At 50.7% G+C, this 19,961-nt stretch overlaps 1 protein-coding gene across 1 annotated transcript; it reads left to right on the forward strand.

Moving 5' to 3' along the window:
* Positions 1-393: 393 nt before the first annotated feature.
* LOC139678454 (G-protein coupled receptor 83-like) lies at positions 394-6,613 on the forward strand. Its single transcript, XM_071569302.1, has 4 exons — positions 394-1,338; positions 2,885-3,010; positions 4,593-4,726; positions 5,260-6,613. Exons 1-4 carry the CDS (start codon positions 961-963, stop codon positions 5,882-5,884), a joined length of 1,263 nt encoding a protein of 420 aa, XP_071425403.1. The 5' UTR covers positions 394-960; the 3' UTR covers positions 5,885-6,613.
* Positions 6,614-19,961: the final 13,348 nt, after the last annotated feature.

The raw sequence follows: 19,961 nt of genomic DNA on the forward strand, positions 1-19,961 counted from the left end.
GGGGAGCCAGGCTGGTATTGTCAGGGTGCTTTCACTTTTCACTGTGTTCTCTGCGCCACGCAAGAGCAAGAAGGGGCTGGGGCCAGGCTCAGAGCTGGGAGCTCTCTGGAATCAGAAATCCTTGGATGTTCTCTGTCTGTGAAAATCTCTGGTACAAAGAGAAAAAGAGATCCTGTGAAGTAGTAGAGATGCTCCACCCCATGTAGCTGTCGTGCTGGGTGCCCAGAGAGAAGGCGGCAGACCAGGGAGTTCATGGCACATTCATTGTGTCTGTGTTTTGCTGCTCTCTAGATCTGCACATGTCAGCCTCTGCTGTCGCCCACGTGTGGGTTGTGATACACCTCAGGATAAACTGGGCAGAGATCTGCCATTGGCTCCTTCCCATCGGGTGTGTCATCTGGCAGCCGCTTATTCACACGGAATGCAGAGACCACTCAGCTGCTGAGCAAAGCGGCCTCAGGGGATAGTCACAGATACTCGGACGGGGAAAGCAAAGGAAAAGGCAACCTTTGCTTTTTTTGATTCTCACAAGCTCTGAAAACTCTTGGGAAGCAGAAAGCTGCTGGATGAAGCACTGCATGGAGTACCGATAAAGCAGATTTCCAAGGATAAGTTGCAGATAGAAGAATAGTGCTCAAAAGGAAATATTCACTAGGATTTCTTCCTTGGTGCAGAGAGAGAGTGTTTGGGGATCTCTGATATTTCAGCCTCTGAATCAGCTTCTGTATGTGGGCTGTATGGGACTTAAAAAAGACAGGAGATAGGGAGTCCCTGAGGCAAAGCTGATGTGTCCTCAGCATAGGAAGAAGGACTTATTTATCAACTCTTTTCTCTGGTTTGCAGCCACAGGGCAGATTTTCAAAAGGCAAGTGTTCCCTCCTGCAACCGCTGGCTTTAGCAGCTGGGCTGGCAGGAGGCACAGAGGAGTGCAGCCAGTGCCGGGGCTCTGCTGCCCCAGCCATGAGCTGGCACACCTGGTTCCCCCTGCAGTACATCCCCAAGCCCTTCTGGAGGGCAGAGAACAACAACACGACCTACTTCTTTTCTGCACTGTATGGCTTCCCTAACCAATCCTTCTTGCACAATGACTTGGAGCTGAAGGACCTTGGGGACTTCGACAGAGGGGCCAAGTATGAAGGTGAGTCCCAGAGCCGGATGGTGAAGGTGCTGCTGATTGTCGCCTACTCAGTGATCATCTGCATCTCGCTCTTCGGCAACATCCTGGTGTGCCACGTGGTGATCAAGAATAAGAGGATGCACTCTGCCACTAGCCTCTTCATAGTCAACCTGGCCATTGCCGATGTGATGATCACCATTCTGAACACGCCCTTCACACTGGTGAGCCCCAGCCGGCCGTGTCTGCTGTGTCTGTGTGTGCCTGTCGGCTGTGTGCAGGAGGATTGCGGGGCTGGGACCAGGCTGGGACCCAGAGTTTCTTCTGCCTCCCTCCCCCTTCTACCATCCAGAGAGGCTGCAGTTGTGCTCCCCTCCCCAACATCCCCTCAGCAAGTGGAGACGGGGGCTCACGCTCCCACCTCGCATTCCATAGCGGGGGTCACTCTGCTGCAGCCCACGCGCTTCTGCCCAGGCAAGGTACAGACGTGGGAGCCCTTTTGCCTGTTGCTGTGGAAGTGGGGACAAGTTTGACACGAGAAAATCCAATTAATGCCCAGTTTCCTATGGAAACCACATGAATAAAGTTTGTCCCTGTGCAACATCTAAGGGAAGTGCTTGGTCTGTGCTGAGCTGGGTCAGGCAGCAGGTCCCTCCCTGGGTGCTACAGATGGTGCTTCCTGGGTCTGATTGTCCTTTCTTTATCTATTTTCAGTGACTAAACAATATAAAATATAAAAGAACATGAAAATAATAGGTGGGAAGAAGTAAAGATTCATTCCTTGCCCCACAGACTATAAACATTGTGTAAGCAGGACTCTGCAGCTGAATTTCACCAGAATTTTGGTTCAAAAGCATTCAAATATTCCTAAATTCCCCTGCTTCATCCTTGCCCAGTGATGTCCAGAGTGTTCTTCTGCCATTCAAAGGCAGGTCCAATATTAGCTATTTGAATTCACGCTTTCTTAAACAGTTCCTATTTCTTTAATGGCATTTCCCTACCTTGCTCCGATGGGGTTTGCACTCTGTAATCCGTTCAGGAAGAGGCTGGTGCCCTCTGGTGTGTTCGCACATCAACAGCCACACATTAGACACGAGTAATTAAATACCCATCAGCTCTCTCAGGAATGAGCTTTACATGAGCCCCAGAGAAACATCATACTGCTCCAGTTCAGGGCCAGTCAGTGCTGTGAGAATCATCCCTACAGGGAAATTAATTAGATTAATTGAAAACAGTCTTGACTAATTTTCTGTGTGGACAGATGCTTTGTAGTAGATGTGCTTTACTTCAAATTAACTTAATTTGCTGCAGAATGAGTTACATTAATGTGTAATTAATGTTGTACAGTCAGGAATAACAAAGAGCGAGGCAATCTCCTCTGCAGAAATGCCACTATCAGTATCACATCTCTAGGAATAGGTGAGAAATTTTTCCACGGATTTCTCTCACTAAATTTGGAGCCCATGCAGGTTTCAGCATCCACAGGTTCAAAGGTGTAAATGTTTTGAAGGAGGCACCTGGTGTGCCCGTCAGAGCCTCATTGAGGAGCAGAGCTGAGGTTTCTTTATGTGTTCCTGATGGGCCATGGTGCATGGACACTTATACACATGTACATGTGTGCACATGCACACACAAACATACACAGAGTGCTGCTCAAGCCATTTGTTTGCCCAGTGTAGTAAATCTCACCTCTGTTTCAGAGCTCTCCTTGCACCGTCATTGTTTCTGCAGTTTGCTGGTCCTGTTAATGCAACGCTGTCTGTTTTCCAGGTGCGGTTTGTGAGCAGCACTTGGGTTTTCGGGAAGCTGATGTGTCACATCAGCCGGTTTGTTCAGTACTGCTCTGTCCACGTGTCTGTGCTGACCCTGGCTGCCATCGCTTTGGACCGGCACCAGGTACGTCACAGACACCACCCCGATGTTGGATAGAAAACAGGGCACTAAAGATATGGTTGTTTCCTTCTCACATTGTAGTACCCGGAAAGCTGCACTGTCTTGGGACTCAGGGACTGGGGGGAAGAATTCCAGCTTTCATGGCAGTTGATAAAACACTGATGTTTTTTACAGTGAGTGTGATGAACAAAGAGGTTGTGGACTCTCTATCCTTGGAGATACTGAAAAGCCCAGGACACCAGTGCTGGGCAGGCTGCTCCAGCCCTTCTCTGCCTGGGCTGTTGGGTTTGTGGGGTCCCTGCTCTCCTCAGCCCCACAGCACGACAGGTGTATGTGCTGAATTCAAACACCAGCCAGCCCACACATTCTTTCTGCAAGGGTTTATGAGAGTCTGTCAGTTCTGAGGCTTGCCCCTTTCCTTTGGGACGGCTAAGGCTGGAAGCAATAAGAACTATGTTAACCCATTCAGTTGAAAGCAAGGAATTCTCCTCTCCTCACCCAGCCTTGATCTGAACCGGCCAGGAAAACCTTCCAGGTCATGCAATGAGTGCAGACCAAAGAGCTTCCTTAAGTGTAACACAGTTTGTAATTTTCACTTTAGCTGATGAGTGCTGAGTTTTGGGAGGGCAGCCCACCATGGTGAGCTCTCGGGCAGAATGGATTTCTTGCAGTTCTGGAGCTGCTGAAACAGTTGTTAGTGAGAAGCAGTGTCACATGATAAATGCTGGGGCTGGATGAAGTTCAAAACAAGAATAAGTTCCACTCAGGGAGGTGCTCCATCTGCTGTCACAGAATAACAGGGACTACCAGAGCACGGATCAGACAGTTCTGTCCTTTTTACCATGCAGAGTTTGACATTCTACCCATTTCATGTGCAACTGAAATGGAAGTATTTTGATAGTGATTAATTTCAATCAGTAGATCCTGGTTTGATTGCAAGGCATGGCTAGGTATCAAGAAGTGTGTGTTTAATTAAGGGCAAACACAATACCCACCCTGAAATTCAGTGGAGATGGTTCCTCAGAACTGCATAGAGCTAGTATGGTCCAAGGAAATAAAAATAGAAGTAAGAAGATGTCCCTCAGCAAGGGAAACCAACACTTGCCTCTGAAAGTATTGCTAGTCCTGAGAGATGCCAGAGCAGAGAGATGCTCCATGGGAGTTGTACTACTTCATTAAGTAGATATTTATAATGAGACTAGAAAAGATATGCGTAAAATATCAGAGACTTCATCAGCCAAGAGATCATTTGGATTACATGATAGGTCTATTTTTAATTCTTGTTTCATTGCCTAATGTATCTTCCATAGTGCATGTAGCTCAACAAAGATCTCAACACTGTGGTCTCTGGAGTCCTGGTGATGGATGTTGTGGAGTGTCAGACACTGTGCCAGCAGCAACACTCCATATGTGCACAATTCCCTGCATTTCCCAGCCTTTGTACTCCCTGAAGTCCTGTAAAATGAGTCTCTCTGCTTTTTAACACTGGAGGCATGTGGAGCTGCTGCCACATGTCACACTGCAATGTGAGGCTCAAAGAGTGACCAAGATGCTGTAAATCCTCAGGAGTGGTTGTTCTCTGCAGGTGATCATGCACCCTCTCAAGCCACGCATGTCCATGGTGAAAGGAGGGATTTGCATCCTCATCATCTGGTTTATGGCCAGCTGCTTCTCACTGCCTCATGCCATTTATCAGACCCTGACAAGGTTTTATATTGGGTAAGACATTTACATGGTGCCTTTTGTTATATGATGTTTGCAGCCCCAAAGTCCCACCAATCAAAGCCCCACAGATGCCAAGCCCACACTTCTTCATCCATTTTACTAGAGCAGAAAGGGTGGTGAAACAGAGAAATTGTTCTTCCCTTTGCCTGGGCACCGTGTCTCATGAAGGGGCAATGACAACTGATGGAATTGCTTCCAGGTTGGTTCATTAGTTGTTTTGGACTCCGAGATTCAGCTCTGTAATTTGGGGCAGGCACAGAGAAGAGGGACTACTTGTCAATAAAAGACACAGGTGTCACTACGGATGATTTCTTTCTTCTCCTGCGGTTGTGTTTAAGATACTGTCATTGGGGTCAAGGTCTAATCTAGAGCAAAATTTTCCATTGAAAGTGACACCTGCCATTGATACCAAATGAGTTTTGCTGCTTCGACCTGTACTGAAGCCTGTCTGAACATCTGAGGTGTTTGTCCTCAGGTGTGTGCAGCTGGTAGTGGAATTGAGATCTCTTTCTGTCTTTGATCTGCAGAAACAGAACCACCCGAATGGTCTGCCTCCCCAGCTTCCCTCCTCCTGCTGACCTTTTCCGCAAGTATTTGGACTTGATGACATTTGTTCTCTTGTACGTCCTGCCCTTGCTCGTGATCTCCATCACATACACCATGGTGGCCAAGAAGCTCTGGCTGAGGAATGCCATCGGGGACCTCACCATGGAGCAATACTATGCTCATCAGCGGAAGAAGAAGATGACGCTGAAGATGCTGATGGTGGTGGTGGTTGTGTTTGCCGTGTGCTGGTTCCCCCTGAACTGCTACGTGGTGCTGATCTCCTGCAGGGCCATCCACAGCAGCAATGCTCTGTACTTTGCTTTTCACTGGTTTGCCATGAGCAGCACCTGCTACAACCCCTTCATCTATTGCTGGCTGAACGAGAGTTTCCGCGCCGAGCTCAGGGTGCTGCTGTGCGTGTGCCGGCACCGGGGCACGGCCCAGGGTCATGCTCTGCAGTCCATCTCCCCTCGCTTCCAGCACGCCTGGGCTGAGAACTGCCGGGACAAAACAGGCAGTGCCTGCCAGAAGGCACAGACACCCTCCCAGAGGATCTCTGCAAAGACCGACATATCCAGCGTGCAGCCAGTAGTGGCAGAAAGCTGAGCCCTTCACCTGACTGCTGGGCAGCATCCTGCTGTGACTGCGGAATCAGGGGGAAAATGGAGCTGGAAAGGTACATGTGTTGTTTGCAACAACCTTCCGCCCCAAGCACAGAAACTTCAACCTTTGACTGGGTTGTTCAGGACCTCATTCTATCAGGTGTCAAAATTCTCCACATGCTCATGTAGGCTCCAGAATGAGAGGTGTCAAATTTTTCACTGGAACAGTCAGCAAAAGTTAAGAGAATTCTTTAACAGCACATGAAGCCTTTCATGGTCTAAGCAAACATGAGAAGCCACATTGGTTATATACACAGCAGGTATGCCCACTGAAGCTTGATGTAAATGGCTGTTTGGCATTTAACTTTGTTGATTGACATTTCTTTAGCATAAAATCTAATCTTTTTCACTTACAGTTATATTTCATTTTTACCAGTCCTCAAGAACTATGTTCTTTGTGGCTTCCTGCCAGCCTGGAAGCCCTCCCCTGCTGAGTCAGTCAGTCTGTCTGTCCTGGAGTTATTCCATGGGCAGCAGTGGCAACCACCCAGCCGCTGCAGAACTTGGGATCCATCTTTGTCCAACATGGAACTAGCACTGTGCTAGGAGCAGAGCTGCAGGTTTTCAGCCCAAAAGGCCAGAAATGGGAGAAGTTGGCACTAGATAAGAGAGACCCCATTCAATAAAACTGAGCATGTACTCCCCATTCAATAAAACTGAGCATCTGACAAAGTGCCACAAGAATTGCCTCGCACTGACCCCTTCGTTCTGGCTGGTGTGGTGGGGTGGGGTGGAGTGCTGCCAGCAGTGCTGGTCCTGGTCTGAGTGGTGCCTCCTGAGTGTAAAGGGTAGCTTGAATTCCTGGGGAGGTGGGCGCTGGGACAGCCAGCGCCAGCAGCTGCTGCTCTGGGGGCTCTGCAGAGCCAGCCTCTCTGTTTCAGAGTGGAGTCTGAGTCACTGAGCCCAGCCTCAACCTGTGGCTGTGAAAATCCTCCAAAGTTGTGTTTTCTCTTTCTCAGAAAGAATAACCACCTTCCTTGTGTCCATTCAGCTCTTGCTTGGCCTTTGTGATGGCAAAGGATTGAGCTTCAAAAGACAGAGAAAAGGAAATGAACTTCTTCATTCATATGCAAAATAATCCAAACGACACATCTAGGCCGGGCATTTCCATCCAGACTGGCAGTGTGCCACAGCTGCAGACTTGGGTGAAAAGCTGCTTAAATTAGAAAATCAAGATGCTTTGATGGATACAAAAACATGTGACCTGAGAATGTATTTGCATTTCGAAAAGAAACTGTGAAGCTGATGAAAGAGTAAGAGCAAGACCAATATTGCTTCTTCCTAAGCTTATTGTGGAAAGGGAGAGGACAACAGCAGCCGGGATGGGGACAGGGAGCTGGCATGGCTCAGGACACTGCAAACCCTGGTGGCATTGCCAGCACTAAGGCTTCAGGTCAGGGTCCCATCTTAGGCACAGTGAGCACTCGTCCTCCACATCTGCAGAAATTCCTCTGCAGAGGATGTGCTTAGGGAAGGAAATGTTCTTCTCTTTAAATCAGAAAAATCAATGAGATTAAATAATGCAGTTTGCATGTCTATCCCAGTGTGCTCTCAGAGAACTGCCAAACTCATTACTCTGGGCTAAGTACATCAATCAGAGTCTGTACTTGCCACTCATCCTGCATCAGGACAGCACTCTGGGTCAGTGTCTCAGCCTTGTGTGGAGGGACAGAGGGTACAGGCTGCCCAGGTGACCATGGCAGTGGCAGACATTCCTCACCCGGCCCAGGGACAGTTTGCTTGCAGATGGAAGACCGGCATTCTTTCCTTGCAGCACATCCCATGCTGATCCTTACAAAGCAGTGCTTTCCTCAGATGGAGTCTGCAGTCTGGTAACACTGAGCTGCCTTTAAAAACAATTTCTTTGAGGTGGTTGTTCTTGTGAAAGTCTGGCAAACTTCACCCCCATCACACACAGCCTTCCTCTGAATGCTCTTGCTTCAATATGAGCTCTGTTAAAATTTCTGTGTGGTTGTAATACAGCAAGGTTTGATCCACCAATGTTTCTGGGGGGCTGATAACAGTTCAATAAAATACTGGTTCAGGACCCTCTCTCTCCTGTGGGTTTTGAGTTTTGAAAAGGTGATGATATTCCCTCTTACGAGGGGATTAGTGAGAAAGCATAGACTGCTGCTCCTGGCAGTCTCAAACTCACAACCAAACCTTCTGTCTCCATGTGTTTTGACATCTTTCAGCATGAAAAGCCCTTTGCACAAAGCAGCACTGTGATTACCCAGGCAGGGAGTTGGCCGTGGATGTGCCCTGACTGCAAAGGCTGTTTTGTTCCCATGCACTTCTCTGCAGCTTGTTCAGTCAGTGGCAGGTCCTGGTAGCACTTTTTGCCTGGTACCTCAGTCCAGGCAGGAGCACTGGCTACTTTGAGGTCTCATTGAATTTAATACTTGTTCTCCAAAAAACTCTTCCATGAGCAGAAGCGCCATCTGATCGACTCCTTGTGCGTTTCTCCCTGGTGCTCCTGCTGGGATGCTCAGCCATCCCCTGGCTCCCTTGCCCTCGCTGGGGAACTTCTGCTCTCCCTCATCTGCCCCCCAAGCAAACAGAGCAGGAACTGTGCATTGCTGAGGCTGCTACTGCTCTGCCACACTTGAAAACTGGTTATCAAAGTCAGATTTGTTTGGAAGGGGCTGCTTGGTAACAACACATGCTCTGTGATTGTGTGGGACCCAGGCTTGTTGGGCAAACCTGCATGCAGGACAGCAAGGGGTCAGACAGGTAACCTGGTCACTGAAGCTGCTACATCAAGACTTCCAGCTCCACACCTACTGAAAAGCAGCAATATGACAAATACAGAGCCTGCAGCTACATTAAAATAACACTTCAGTGTTCAAAGTGTCAAAATTAGAAGAATATTTTATTGTCCTCTTCGAAGAGCTATTTCTTATCTCTCCTTTTGAAGAAACTTTCCAAGCATAATAATGAACCTGCACCAGTGAATCATTTAACCAGCCCTGATCAGATTTGTGTAGCTTCAGAGAGGTCACAGACTCCCTTCATGGGAATGGTCAGTATTTTAAATCACTGAATAACAATGACATTAATACAGACACCAAATACAAAGAACTACATCATTACAGCCGAGGCCTTTGTTTGGTGGGTCAAGAAGATCAGTTCCTTCCTGCATCTTCTGAGTGAAAAATGCTTCTAGAAAGAGGTGAAAACAAAACCAGATGTGTATAAATGACAATGCTTCACATGGATGTTTTCCCTCCTTTAGCAAGAGCTATTTCTTTTCCTTGCTCCATAGCTGACTCATATTCCATGGAAAGACCTCACAGATTCCAAACAGGTCTGTGCTGGGCACAGCACAAGATGTATTTGCTCTGGGACTGCTCCAGCACCAAAGAAAAAGGCAGTTGGTGGTCTCATCTTCTCCTGGTGCAGGATGTGAAGCCACAAGCTGGCAGGGTGTGTGGATTTTTTTAGTAACTTCTGAGTGATTAAAATAGCAGCAGTTAATTGGGTTCCCTTCAGCACCACTGCAGCACCTGCTAAATCCAGCTCAAACACCTTTAGTTTGAAAAACCAGGAGATGTAGGAAGAGGGAGGTGTAAATGGAAGGAATGAGAAGCACATCCCTTCATGGAAGCTTCCTCTTGCTTTGGGTTTAACCGTGCTAAGACACCTGTTCATCACACTGTTCATCACACAGTGATGAAGACGCCTCTCGCTGTAACTGGGAGGTAATTCTGTGGGGTTTCCCCTGCAGATCGGCGCCTGGTGTTCCAAACGAAGTTTTGACTTAAATAAGCAGGGAAACACACAAGTCTCATGGCCACAAGCAGCCCCCGGGAGCCCAGCGCAGAGGTGCCAGTGACCAAGACCGGGACTGACCGGGAGTCACCGCGGAGCGCCAGAACAGCGCCCTGAGTTAATTGTACAGATCGGGGGGGACACGGGGGAGCGGGACCGACAGCGGGAGCCGAGGGAGGGACACGGGGGAGCGGGACCGACAGCGGGAGCCGAGGGAGGGACACGGGGGAGCGGGACCGACAGCGGGAGCCGAGGGAGGGAGCGGGACCGACAGCGGGAGCCGAGGGAGGGACACGGGGAAGCGGGACCGACAGCGGGGGCCGAGGGAGGGAGCGGGACCGACAGCGGGGGCCGAGGGAGGGACACGGGGGAGCGGGACCGACAGCGGGGGCCGAGGGAGGGACACGGGGGAGCGGGACCGACAGCGGGGGCCGAGGGAGGGACACGGGGAAGCGGGACCGACAGCGGGGGCCGAGGGAGGGAGCGGGACCGACAGCGGGGGCCGAGGGAGGGACACGGGGGAGCGGGACCGACAGCGGGGGCCGAGGGAGGGACACGGGGGAGCGGGACCGACAGCGGGAGGCGCCAGGGGGCGCTGCGAGGGCGCGAGTCCGCCGGGCCGGGCCGGGGCCCTTCAGAGCCCGGTGTCCCCTCAGCGCACAGAGCCCGGTGTCCCCTCAGTGCACAGAGCCCGGTGTCCCCTCAGTGCACAGAGCCCGGTGTCCCCTCAGCGCACAGAGCTGGTGTCCCCTCAGCGCACAGAGCCCGGTGTCCCCTCAGCGCACACAGCTGGTGTCCCCTCAGTGCACAGAGCCCGGTGTCCCCTCAGCGCACAGAGCCCGGTGTTCCCTCAGCGCACAGAGCCCGGTGTCCCCTCAGCGCACAGAGCCCGGTGTCCCCTCAGTGCACAGAGCTGGTGTCCCCTCAGCGCACAGAGCTGGTGTCCCCTCAGTGCACAGAGCCCGGTGTCCCCTCAGCGCACAGAGCTGGTGTCCCCTCAGCGCACAGAGCTGGTGTCCCCTCAGTGCACGGAGCTGGTGTCCCCTCAGCGCACAGAGCTGGTGTCCCCTCAGCGCACAGAGCCCGGTGTCCCCTCAGTGCACAGAGCTGGTGTCCCCTCAGTGCACAGAGCTGGTGTCCCCTCAGTGCACAGAGCTGGTGTCCCCTCAGTGCACGGAGCTGGTGTCCCCTCAGCGCACAGAGCCCGGTGTCCCCTCAGCGCACAGAGCCCGGTGTCCCCTCAGCGCACAGAGCCCGGTGTCCCCAGAGCTCGGGGCGCAATGACCACTCACCACACAAAACCAGCGCCAGGCGGCCACAGAGGAGGAACAGCCCCGCAGCAACACCGGTCCGGGCGGCGAGGGCTCGGGATGGGCAGCCCGGCTCGGCTTGGCCCGGCACTGGTGCAGCTGGGCTGTCATGGCCTGGCTCGGCTCCGCTCGGCCCGGCCCGCCCGAGGCACGGCTGGGCTGTCACTGCCCGGCCCGGCTCGGCCCGCCCGAGGCACGGCTGGGCTGTCACTGCCCGGCCCGGCTCGGCCCGCCCGAGGCACGGCTGGGCTGTCACTGCCCGGCCCGGCTCGGCCCGCCCGAGGCACGGCTGGGCTGTCACTGCCCGGCCCGGCTCGGCCCGCCCGAGGTACGGCTGGGCTGTCACTGCCCGCCCGCACCCACCGCCCCTCTCGGCAGTGCCGGGTGCTCTGAGCAAACAGGGGTTTCTCAGAGAATTGCAAAAATAGTATCAAAATGAGATTCTGGGTTTGGGAAACCCCGTGAGGACCTGGGCACTGCTCTGAGCCTGCAACAGGAGGTCGGGACGGGATGTGCTGAGGAGTGTGTGCACCTGCCCACCTGTCCCTGGAGCTGCACCTGCAATTCCAGAGGTGCCAAGTGCCGATAAACCAGGCACTGTCCTCGCTCAGGAGGTGCCACAGTGACACTGCTCGCGCCAGTGCTGGAGCACCGGGGCTGTGCCAGCACCTTGGCAGGGACCCCTTGGGGCTCAGACACAGGCACAGCCAAATAAATGAGATAATAAGGCAGCCTGAGCCTGAGCCCTGGTCACAGCGCCAGCCCCTGGTCTCCTGCACAGGGCAGCGGTTTTGTCCCCACCTCCTCCCTGGCAGACTGCAGCCTCCAGCCTGGCAGGGGACTGGGAGGGCTGCGCCAGGGCTGGGGCACCCACAGCCACAGCCACATCAATAGAATGGAGAACTGCCTGGGCTGGACTCCAGGTTAGCACAGACCTTCCCACTGGAACCACATCTGGGGGAGCAGAGACACGACTCATGGCACACACTGGGATGGAGAACTCTGAACAAATCAAGCACTTGTGAGTGGGCCTGGCTGAGTAAAACTGCCACATTCCTGTTGAGGCTCAGGACATTTCAGGATCTACTCCAAAATCCTTTGTTATTCATGCATCTAAAAATAGGACTTGACAACTGGATTGCCACGGTCAACCAGAGCAGAGCAGCCAAAATGCCGCTGCTACACTCCAAAAAAGACCAGGGAGGTAACAGATTTCTGGTGAAGTTGACAAAATGTTGGGGGTGTCATTTTTGTCCTCTGACATAACATCTTTCCAGATGATGATTTGTGAGTAATATCACTGTACTTATTATACATGAAGGCCCATGACTGGAAAACCCTTGCCCTGGGGAAGTTAAGACAAACAGATGAATCCCACAGATACTTTTCTCTGTCATTAACATGTCTCCCAGAATTTCATCACTGCTCTCAAGACTGGTTTGAACATCTTTTTTCTCCATTTCTCCCCATGAGTCAGCATCCTGTCTTTTGTTACTTTTCTCCTGAGTATCCTGAGGTGGCAGAATCAGACTATCAGTAATCACTATAAATCACTGCTTGTTTCCATGGCTTTCAAGGAAGAAATGAAATTTTTCCTTGGCTGTGTACCTGAGTTCATAGAGCTGGTTGTACTGCAGACAAGCACAGGGCAGAGCAGGTTTCCTGGAGATGCCCTTGAACCCTGTGGAGCAGGTCAGCCTGATGGGATCAGGCACCTGAGGGCCCAGCCAGACCAGCAGGTGAGTGGGTGTCACCCAGTCTGAGGGACTTCTAGCTCAGTGCTGTAAAACATCATGCTCTGAGTACTCTTGGCTGGTTATTGCTGCACTGTGGCCTACAGCATGTTACTCTATTCCACGTGCTGCCAGGGTGGGTTCTGAGCCTTCAGGTATGTGATCTGTTTGCCTCTGCTTCCTTCTGGTGACAGGGCACAGGTGGTGGGACTTTCATCATCACACTTAGTATGAAATGCTAAGTTTCCAAAAAGTGTGTTGTAAGAATGTTGCCCACATTCTCATTGGGCGTTTCTTCTTTTATCCCCTTTATTCTTTTAGATAGAAATACCTATCAGAGGCATTAGTAAAACTGCTTCAAGTCTGTCATCACCTTGAGCTGGAGGGATGCCTCTGACAGCTGCTTCATCGCAGGCTGCCAGCTCTGCCTTCAGGACTTGTGCAATTTGCAGTCACTCAGGAAGGTCATCACAAAGTTAAAAGTTGATAAACTCAGAAAAATACCAGCCAAAGGCAATTACTCACAGCCACTTATGCAGGCTGCACTCTTTGTGTTTGGAGAGATGCTCCAGACTTGGAGCAAAACCATTGCTTTGCAAGATGGAACTACTTTACCCAAATCCCAGAATTGTTTCTCTTCTCCCATCTCCAACACTCTTTCAGTTAAAGTGGGCTCCTGGTGAAAGGCCACCCCCATGACTTTTGTCCTGTGTTGGATGAAGCTGATGTCAGTGGACTGTATGGTGCCCAAAGGTATCAAAACCCTCCCAATGGATCAGCAGGCTGGAGTGAGCCCCCAGCCCGGCAGTGAGGACCAAGGAGGGCTCCTTATCGCAAAAAATCAGGACTTTTTCCTAAGTATAGGCATGCATTTAGGTTATAAAATGTTGGCAGCTGATAGGGGTGTCACAGGAGGTTGTGGGTGCTGCTGAGCAATGTAAGAAGAGGAATCAGAGCCCATTGAAGCTCATGACCCTGTCAGGTGTGAGGGTGGCGATTCAGGTGGGGCTGTGTGTCCCTGCACAGCTGCAGCATCACCTCAGCACCCAGGTTTTATTGCCAGGAGCCAGCTCATCTGGACCCAGTGCCTGCACCCTGCTTGCCTTGCATCAACCCCAGCAGCCACCAGATCCAGCACTCCCAGAGACAGATGAGCTTGTTGCCACAGAGTGGTGCATTGTTTGGGTTTTTTCCTCTGTCTCCTCCCAGATTTCCTGAGTTTCTCTTTTGTGCTGTGACACAGACAATGATGAACTTGCCATATGAAACTTCAGTGAATAGATATTAAGCTGGATTCCTTTGTGTCTTGTTGTCAGGGCATGTGAATGCTTTACCTTGTCTGAGCAGAAACAGAGTTTGGGTGGCATGAAGACTGTGAGGAACAGGTAGAAATGATGCCCTGAACACACCATCAGCTACAAGCCATCAGCTCCTCTGTGGCTCCATCACTGCAGGACAGAGCATCTGGGAATGGTCTGTCTTGGAATGGCCTCGTGTTCACCTGATGGGCAAACCCAGCACCTCATGGGCCCTTTAAGCTGGGCTGAGTCACTCCATTCCCATCCTCAGATAAAGTGTGAAGCTACTAAACAGTAAATACATGGAGGAAAAAGGACGCCACGCACCAGACCAATGTGATCAAAAGAATGCCATTTATTACACACAGCACATGGTTTATACAGGGTCAGGGTTATGTTCTATTGGCTAAATTGAATCTCACACCTTTAAACTACACATCCTAATTGGTTATAACCCATATCTCACAAGTCCAGTGTTTTGGTGAACTCATCCTGACTGTTTCCAGAAATATCTCCGGTGTGGTGTGGGAAACCTGAGGAGTTCTCATGAGGAACTTCTGGGTAGTAGCTGAGAGGTCCTAGGGAGTGATTTCTCCTTTACTGGTCAGCAGCAGCTGTGGCCCTGTTTATTCTTAGCTGGCAGCTCTTTCAGTCCCACAGGGTCCATATAGATCTGAATTGTTCACATTTCATTTCTCAGTACCAACATGAAGCAACATCAGCCTCCAATTCCACAGTGCCAGGGAGCGTGGTTCCCCCTTCTTCACACTTGGAAACGTGTATATATCCTTTTCTCTCTGTGTGTACATAAATATTTAAGCCTTATTTGAAGCACAACCCCCTTCACAGATACTGTGAGGCACAGACCTTTCCTATCTTCTCAAAAACTTGTGGAATTTGCCCACAAAAAATTGATCTAAGATCTTTGGAGGTTGGATCATGTCTTGGCAGCTGTTGCAGGTACCACCCTTCCAGGGGACCTTGTGAATAAGAGTAAATATTCACTGCAGTGATGCTTTTGGGACTCTTTCACTGCTCAGTCATACCCAGAGGCTCTTCTCTGATATTAACTTCACTCCAGGGATAATCACATGTTCTCTCAATTTCTAGAAACTGAGATGAAATCCAAGCCATGTGCAAGGAACTTGTTTCTCAGCAGCTTCATCTACTGATGATCTGTTAAACGGATGTTTCTCTGTGCTAAATCACAGCTGGTGGAGAACAGCAGAGGCAGAGTCTCATGGCTGAACGGTTGGCACTGGGGGGATGGCAGCAGTCCTGGCACTAAGCACAACTCATCAGGGTCTGGGAGGGTGGGTGGGAGCCAGGGAAATTCGTCAGATCAGGCAACTGGAGCCTACTCAGCCCAGGCTCTGAACTGCTGCTGTCTTGGCACAGGACCTTTCCCACTCTTTTTCCTGAGGCAGACATAGGTTTAGCTCTTTCCTAATATTTTTAGGTCTGGAAGTTTTGCAAGCACTTGTATGCTGTTTGCCATCTATTGCATCCCTTAAGTGCCTTTTCCATAGTCACACCTTCTTCCCCTTGTCTCTGGTAGTACCAAATATTTTCTGCCTCCTTCTCCAGCTCCTTCTCCTTCCTTCCTTTTTTCTGATGATGCTGAACTAGTGATTCTGGGCATAAAGCCATCAGGGGAGGAGGGTGCAATGTTCCTGTGTGGTGATTAATGGGCAGTGTTCTTGGAGCAAAGAAGTGAGCTGACTCTTTAAAAAAACATTCATCAAAGAGAAGAACTTGGTGGTTGCTAATTTATGAGGGCGAGTCAGTACCCTCCCTCTGTGGGCTGATAATCCGGAACTGACTCACTGACTAAAATTGTTTAAACCGTCATATTTCTAAAGTGTTGCGTTTCAGACAAGGGCTTAAAGGGCCAGGAGCCCTTAGGCATGTGCCACCATCTATCTGGAGGGAACATTACAGCCACAGGGGCACTCTCAAAAAGCTCTAGCCATCAGAGTTGTGTCTCCAGTTGTTCCCAATAACCCCAGTTTCTCTGATTTCCCATAAAAGCCACGTGCTTTGAAAAGATGCAATTTTCTTAGGAAAGCTGGTAATTGGCTAGGACGCAGAAAAGAGATTCTCCCACCAGTATGCTTGAGGGACTTGGTCAGGCAGGCTCTCACAGGGGGTGCCAGACACAGAACTGGAATGGTGGCTGGCACTTGCTTAAGGGAAGGGAGATCTGGCAGGTTGGGCAGTGATGAGCATCTCTTTGGGTAAAATGGGAGCCTGGACTCTGCCTTGCATCTGGCATCCAGCCTTTGGTCTCTCTGGGCAGAGCCACCTGCAGAGAAGGGAGGTGGATGAGCAGAGGGCCTGTGCAGGGGGTGCCCGTTGTGCTGGCACCCTGTTCCTCTGTCCCCCACTGTGCCCCAGCCAGGTATCCTCGGGCCACCGACAGCCCGAGTCCAGCTGTTCCAACATGACAAATCATGAAGCAGTCAAAGAACGATCAGAAAAGCTTGTGTTTCTTGGAGTCTTACCCAGTTTTCTGCAAGTTGAGTTAAAGCAATTGAAAATGACCCCGAAACTGCTGTGAATTATATGTTTGGGTTTCTTGGTAGCCTGGGAATGGAAGGCTGCTGCAGCTCTGTTCTGCTATTATTAATGCTATTTTAACTTCCACCTCTTCAGTGGGAAAAGGATTTCATGCCTTGAATATTTCCCCTTGCCCTGGTCATGCAGGAATCCTGAATATTGGTGGTCTCATTAATTTTGTTCAGCCTTCAGCAATCAGTCAGGCAGCTGATGGGCTTATGGAAAGGGGGCTTGGGGGGTAAAATCATACCTTGGGTTACAGACAAAACAATTCCTTTAAATGAACACATTTATTGGAAAGCTAAACACATATCCAAAAGACCAGGCATACTGCTGTAGAGAAGCAGTCTCCTCCAAAATAAAGAGCTCCAGCTACTGAAGGTGCCTCTGTGGTGGCTCCCAATAACCCCAGGTTCCCCCTAAATGCTACAGATTTTTTTTGAGAGACAAAGAGAAAAGGAAAATGAGGTGTCAGTCAGATAATTTCTCCCTCTCTCAAGTCTCAATAAATCTCTGAGGCACTAGTACCAAGTGAGTGTGTCCCCTGAACACACGCTCTTGATTCTCTTTGTGGAGTGCAGGATCCCATGTGCAGAGCAAAATCCATCTTCTCTTCAAAGAGTTTTTTGTAGTAATTGCACTTCACTGACTGAGCTTATCCAGAACTTCAAAAATATCTTTCCTGACACCTTTCTATGCTGAGATGGAGTTTTGGGCAATCCAGGCTTCTGCCAGCTGAGATAGGAGTTTCCAGTATGTGTAGCATTAAAAAAGGGGGAGCTGTTTTGTGCCAGTGTCAAGTGCTGTTGGCACATTCACTGCTGCTCAGCCCTGTGGCAGCTGGGACCAGCTCAACCCTCTGTGGGTCAGACCTATCACTTGGCAAAAATAAAGCCAACTGAGGAAGTCCTGCCTTTGGGGAACAGCGAGTTGTGCTCCCCTGTCACAGCTGGGACACTGCAGGGGCAGCCCTGGTGTTTCAGTCTGGGGTGATGTGCAGGGTTCATGCCAGTGTGCTCCCGTGGGGTGGGCAGCAGTGGCCCTGGCATGTGGCAATGGTGCCCTTGATGTGTGTGACAGTGTCTGTGGAGTGTATGGCAGTGCCTGTGGTGTGTGTGGCAGTGTCCAGGGCACGTGTGAAAATGCCTGTGTTTCATGTGGCAGTGCCTGCGGTGGGTAAGGTGTGCCTGTGGTGTGGGTGGTGGTGCCCGTGGTGTGTGTGGTGGTGCCTGTGGTGCACATGGTGATGCCTGTGGTGCCTGCAGTAAATGGGTTCATTCCTGGGCTGCCAGTGCTGCCCCAGCCACCCCTGCAGTGGCAGCTGGTGTGGGGACAAAGCGCAGTGACTGGCCCCAGGTGAGGGCTGGAGGGTGTTCTCCCTGTGAAGGGTCATCATGAGGAAAAGGGGCATGGAACGCAGGGACTCTGAGGGGCTGCTGCTGTGGGGCAGGTGTGGGAGGGAGGGCAGAATGGCTTCCCTTGTTCTAGTGCCTGGGCAACTCCAGTGTTTACTGAACTGGTTCTGTGGAAAAAAACAGAACAGCAGATGTGAGTGAAGCACCATATAGGTCTTTGCTGGCCACTCAAAAAAGGATGCCTGTCACTGGGAAGCTGAGGAGAGGGATGGCTCAGAGACAGGACCTTTGAGCTTTGGCGCTCACATTAATACTGATTCTCCCTCTTTCCCCTCAGCGAATCACTTCATTTCTCCACTCCTTCCTTTCAATTAAGTGAAGTTAATGATAGCAATTTCTCTGCTTCACAGCCCGGGAGGACTGGATATGAATTAATATTGGTCAAATAATATGAGACATAAAAGAAAATATTAATATGGAATAAAACTGCTGCAGAGGAAATGCAATTTTTAAATTGTTAGGATCTCAGGAGGGAAATAGCTGGGCATGATGAGTCTAGACTGAGGAACACAAATTAATGTCAGAAAGATATGGGAGTTCATGTGATCTGGAATGCTGTGGCTGTAGTGCTGAGAGCACAGGGTTTGGGGACCAGAGCACTTGTTTTCTGCAGAGCACAGAAAAGAGTTAGTTCTGTCACTGGGAGTGGAGGGGAGATCCCAAGGGAACAGCAGGGATCCTAGTTATGGGTTTTGTCTTCCTTTTTGCATTGGCATGTTAATGTTATTGCCTTCTACGATAAACATTCCCAGAAGCAGACAAGCATTTCCCTTGGAAACCCTGGTCCAGCATTTATCCCTGTGCCAGCACTGGAGTGGGGAAGATAAATGAGGGATTCACATTGTTGGACCAGGGTCTGTGTTCGTCAATAATTCCAAGTAGTTCCTGAATTAGTCTATTACTAATAATCTATTTTCTCCATAATTGGGAGGACAAGAGGTCTTGGCAGGCAGTACATGAGACATACAGGAGAAAATTATTAAAGCAGAGCCAAAAATATCACCATACTGGAGCCATGAGTCAGATCCTGACCTTTCAAATAGCATCATGGAGAGCCTGAGCTCATTTGGATGGGATCCCAGGGATCCAGGTGAGAGTGACAGGAGGACTCATAATGGCTAGCTTTGAATAGAGGGAAGAAGCTGGGCATGCCCTGGGGGGACACAGGCATCTAAAAGGCATGAGGGGCTTCAGACGGGTCCTTGTCTCCTGCACTGGCTCTGGTCTTGCCCAAAAAAGGGTCACCCCATGCTGTTGAGATTTACTGTTTCACCTGGTGGCACTCCTGATCACTCACCACAAAGGATCTGCATCCCCTGGTTAGTGTGATTATCAGCGGTAATTAATTCCAGCTTCCAGTAATGCATTACAGCTTCTTCCTGATCAGCACTTTAAAAGTGCTTTGAGCTTGTGTCATGTCATGTTTGCTCAGGAAAGAGAAGTTATCAATCACTCCTATGGGAACCACAATTCCATGTGAACTGTTGTGACTACAAGGGACCCAATTTCAGAGGCAAAATGCCTGTTGTGAGACTGGCCACAGAACTCCAAACCTGGTTCTGCACTAAAAGCTGCAGGTGGAGCCTCAGCAGGGCTGGGGAGGCTCCATGCTGGGGGATTTATAATGCTAAGCTGCTCCACAGAGGCCAAGAGGAAAAGCTTTGCCTTGAGCAGAGGCCCGTGGGACCCTTCCTCACCCTCTGGCCAAGGTCCCTTTTGGGGAAGCTGCTGCAGCAGGACTTCTGGATGTGTGGGCAAGCCCTGAGCTTCAGCACCAGGACAGCCCCCAGCCACTTGGAGGAGTGTCCCTTGGGTCTCCCTCCTCTGGCTGCTCCACTGGCCTCCAGCTGGCACAGGGAGCGCTGTGCCCTGTGTCAGGGGGAAGCTGGGACCCTGCTGAGCCTCGTCTGTCCCTGCCCTCCCGCTCCCCGGGAT

Source organism: Pithys albifrons, chromosome 14 (assembly GCF_047495875.1).
Source record: "Pithys albifrons albifrons isolate INPA30051 chromosome 14, PitAlb_v1, whole genome shotgun sequence".
Taxonomy (NCBI): domain Eukaryota; kingdom Metazoa; phylum Chordata; class Aves; order Passeriformes; family Thamnophilidae; genus Pithys; species Pithys albifrons.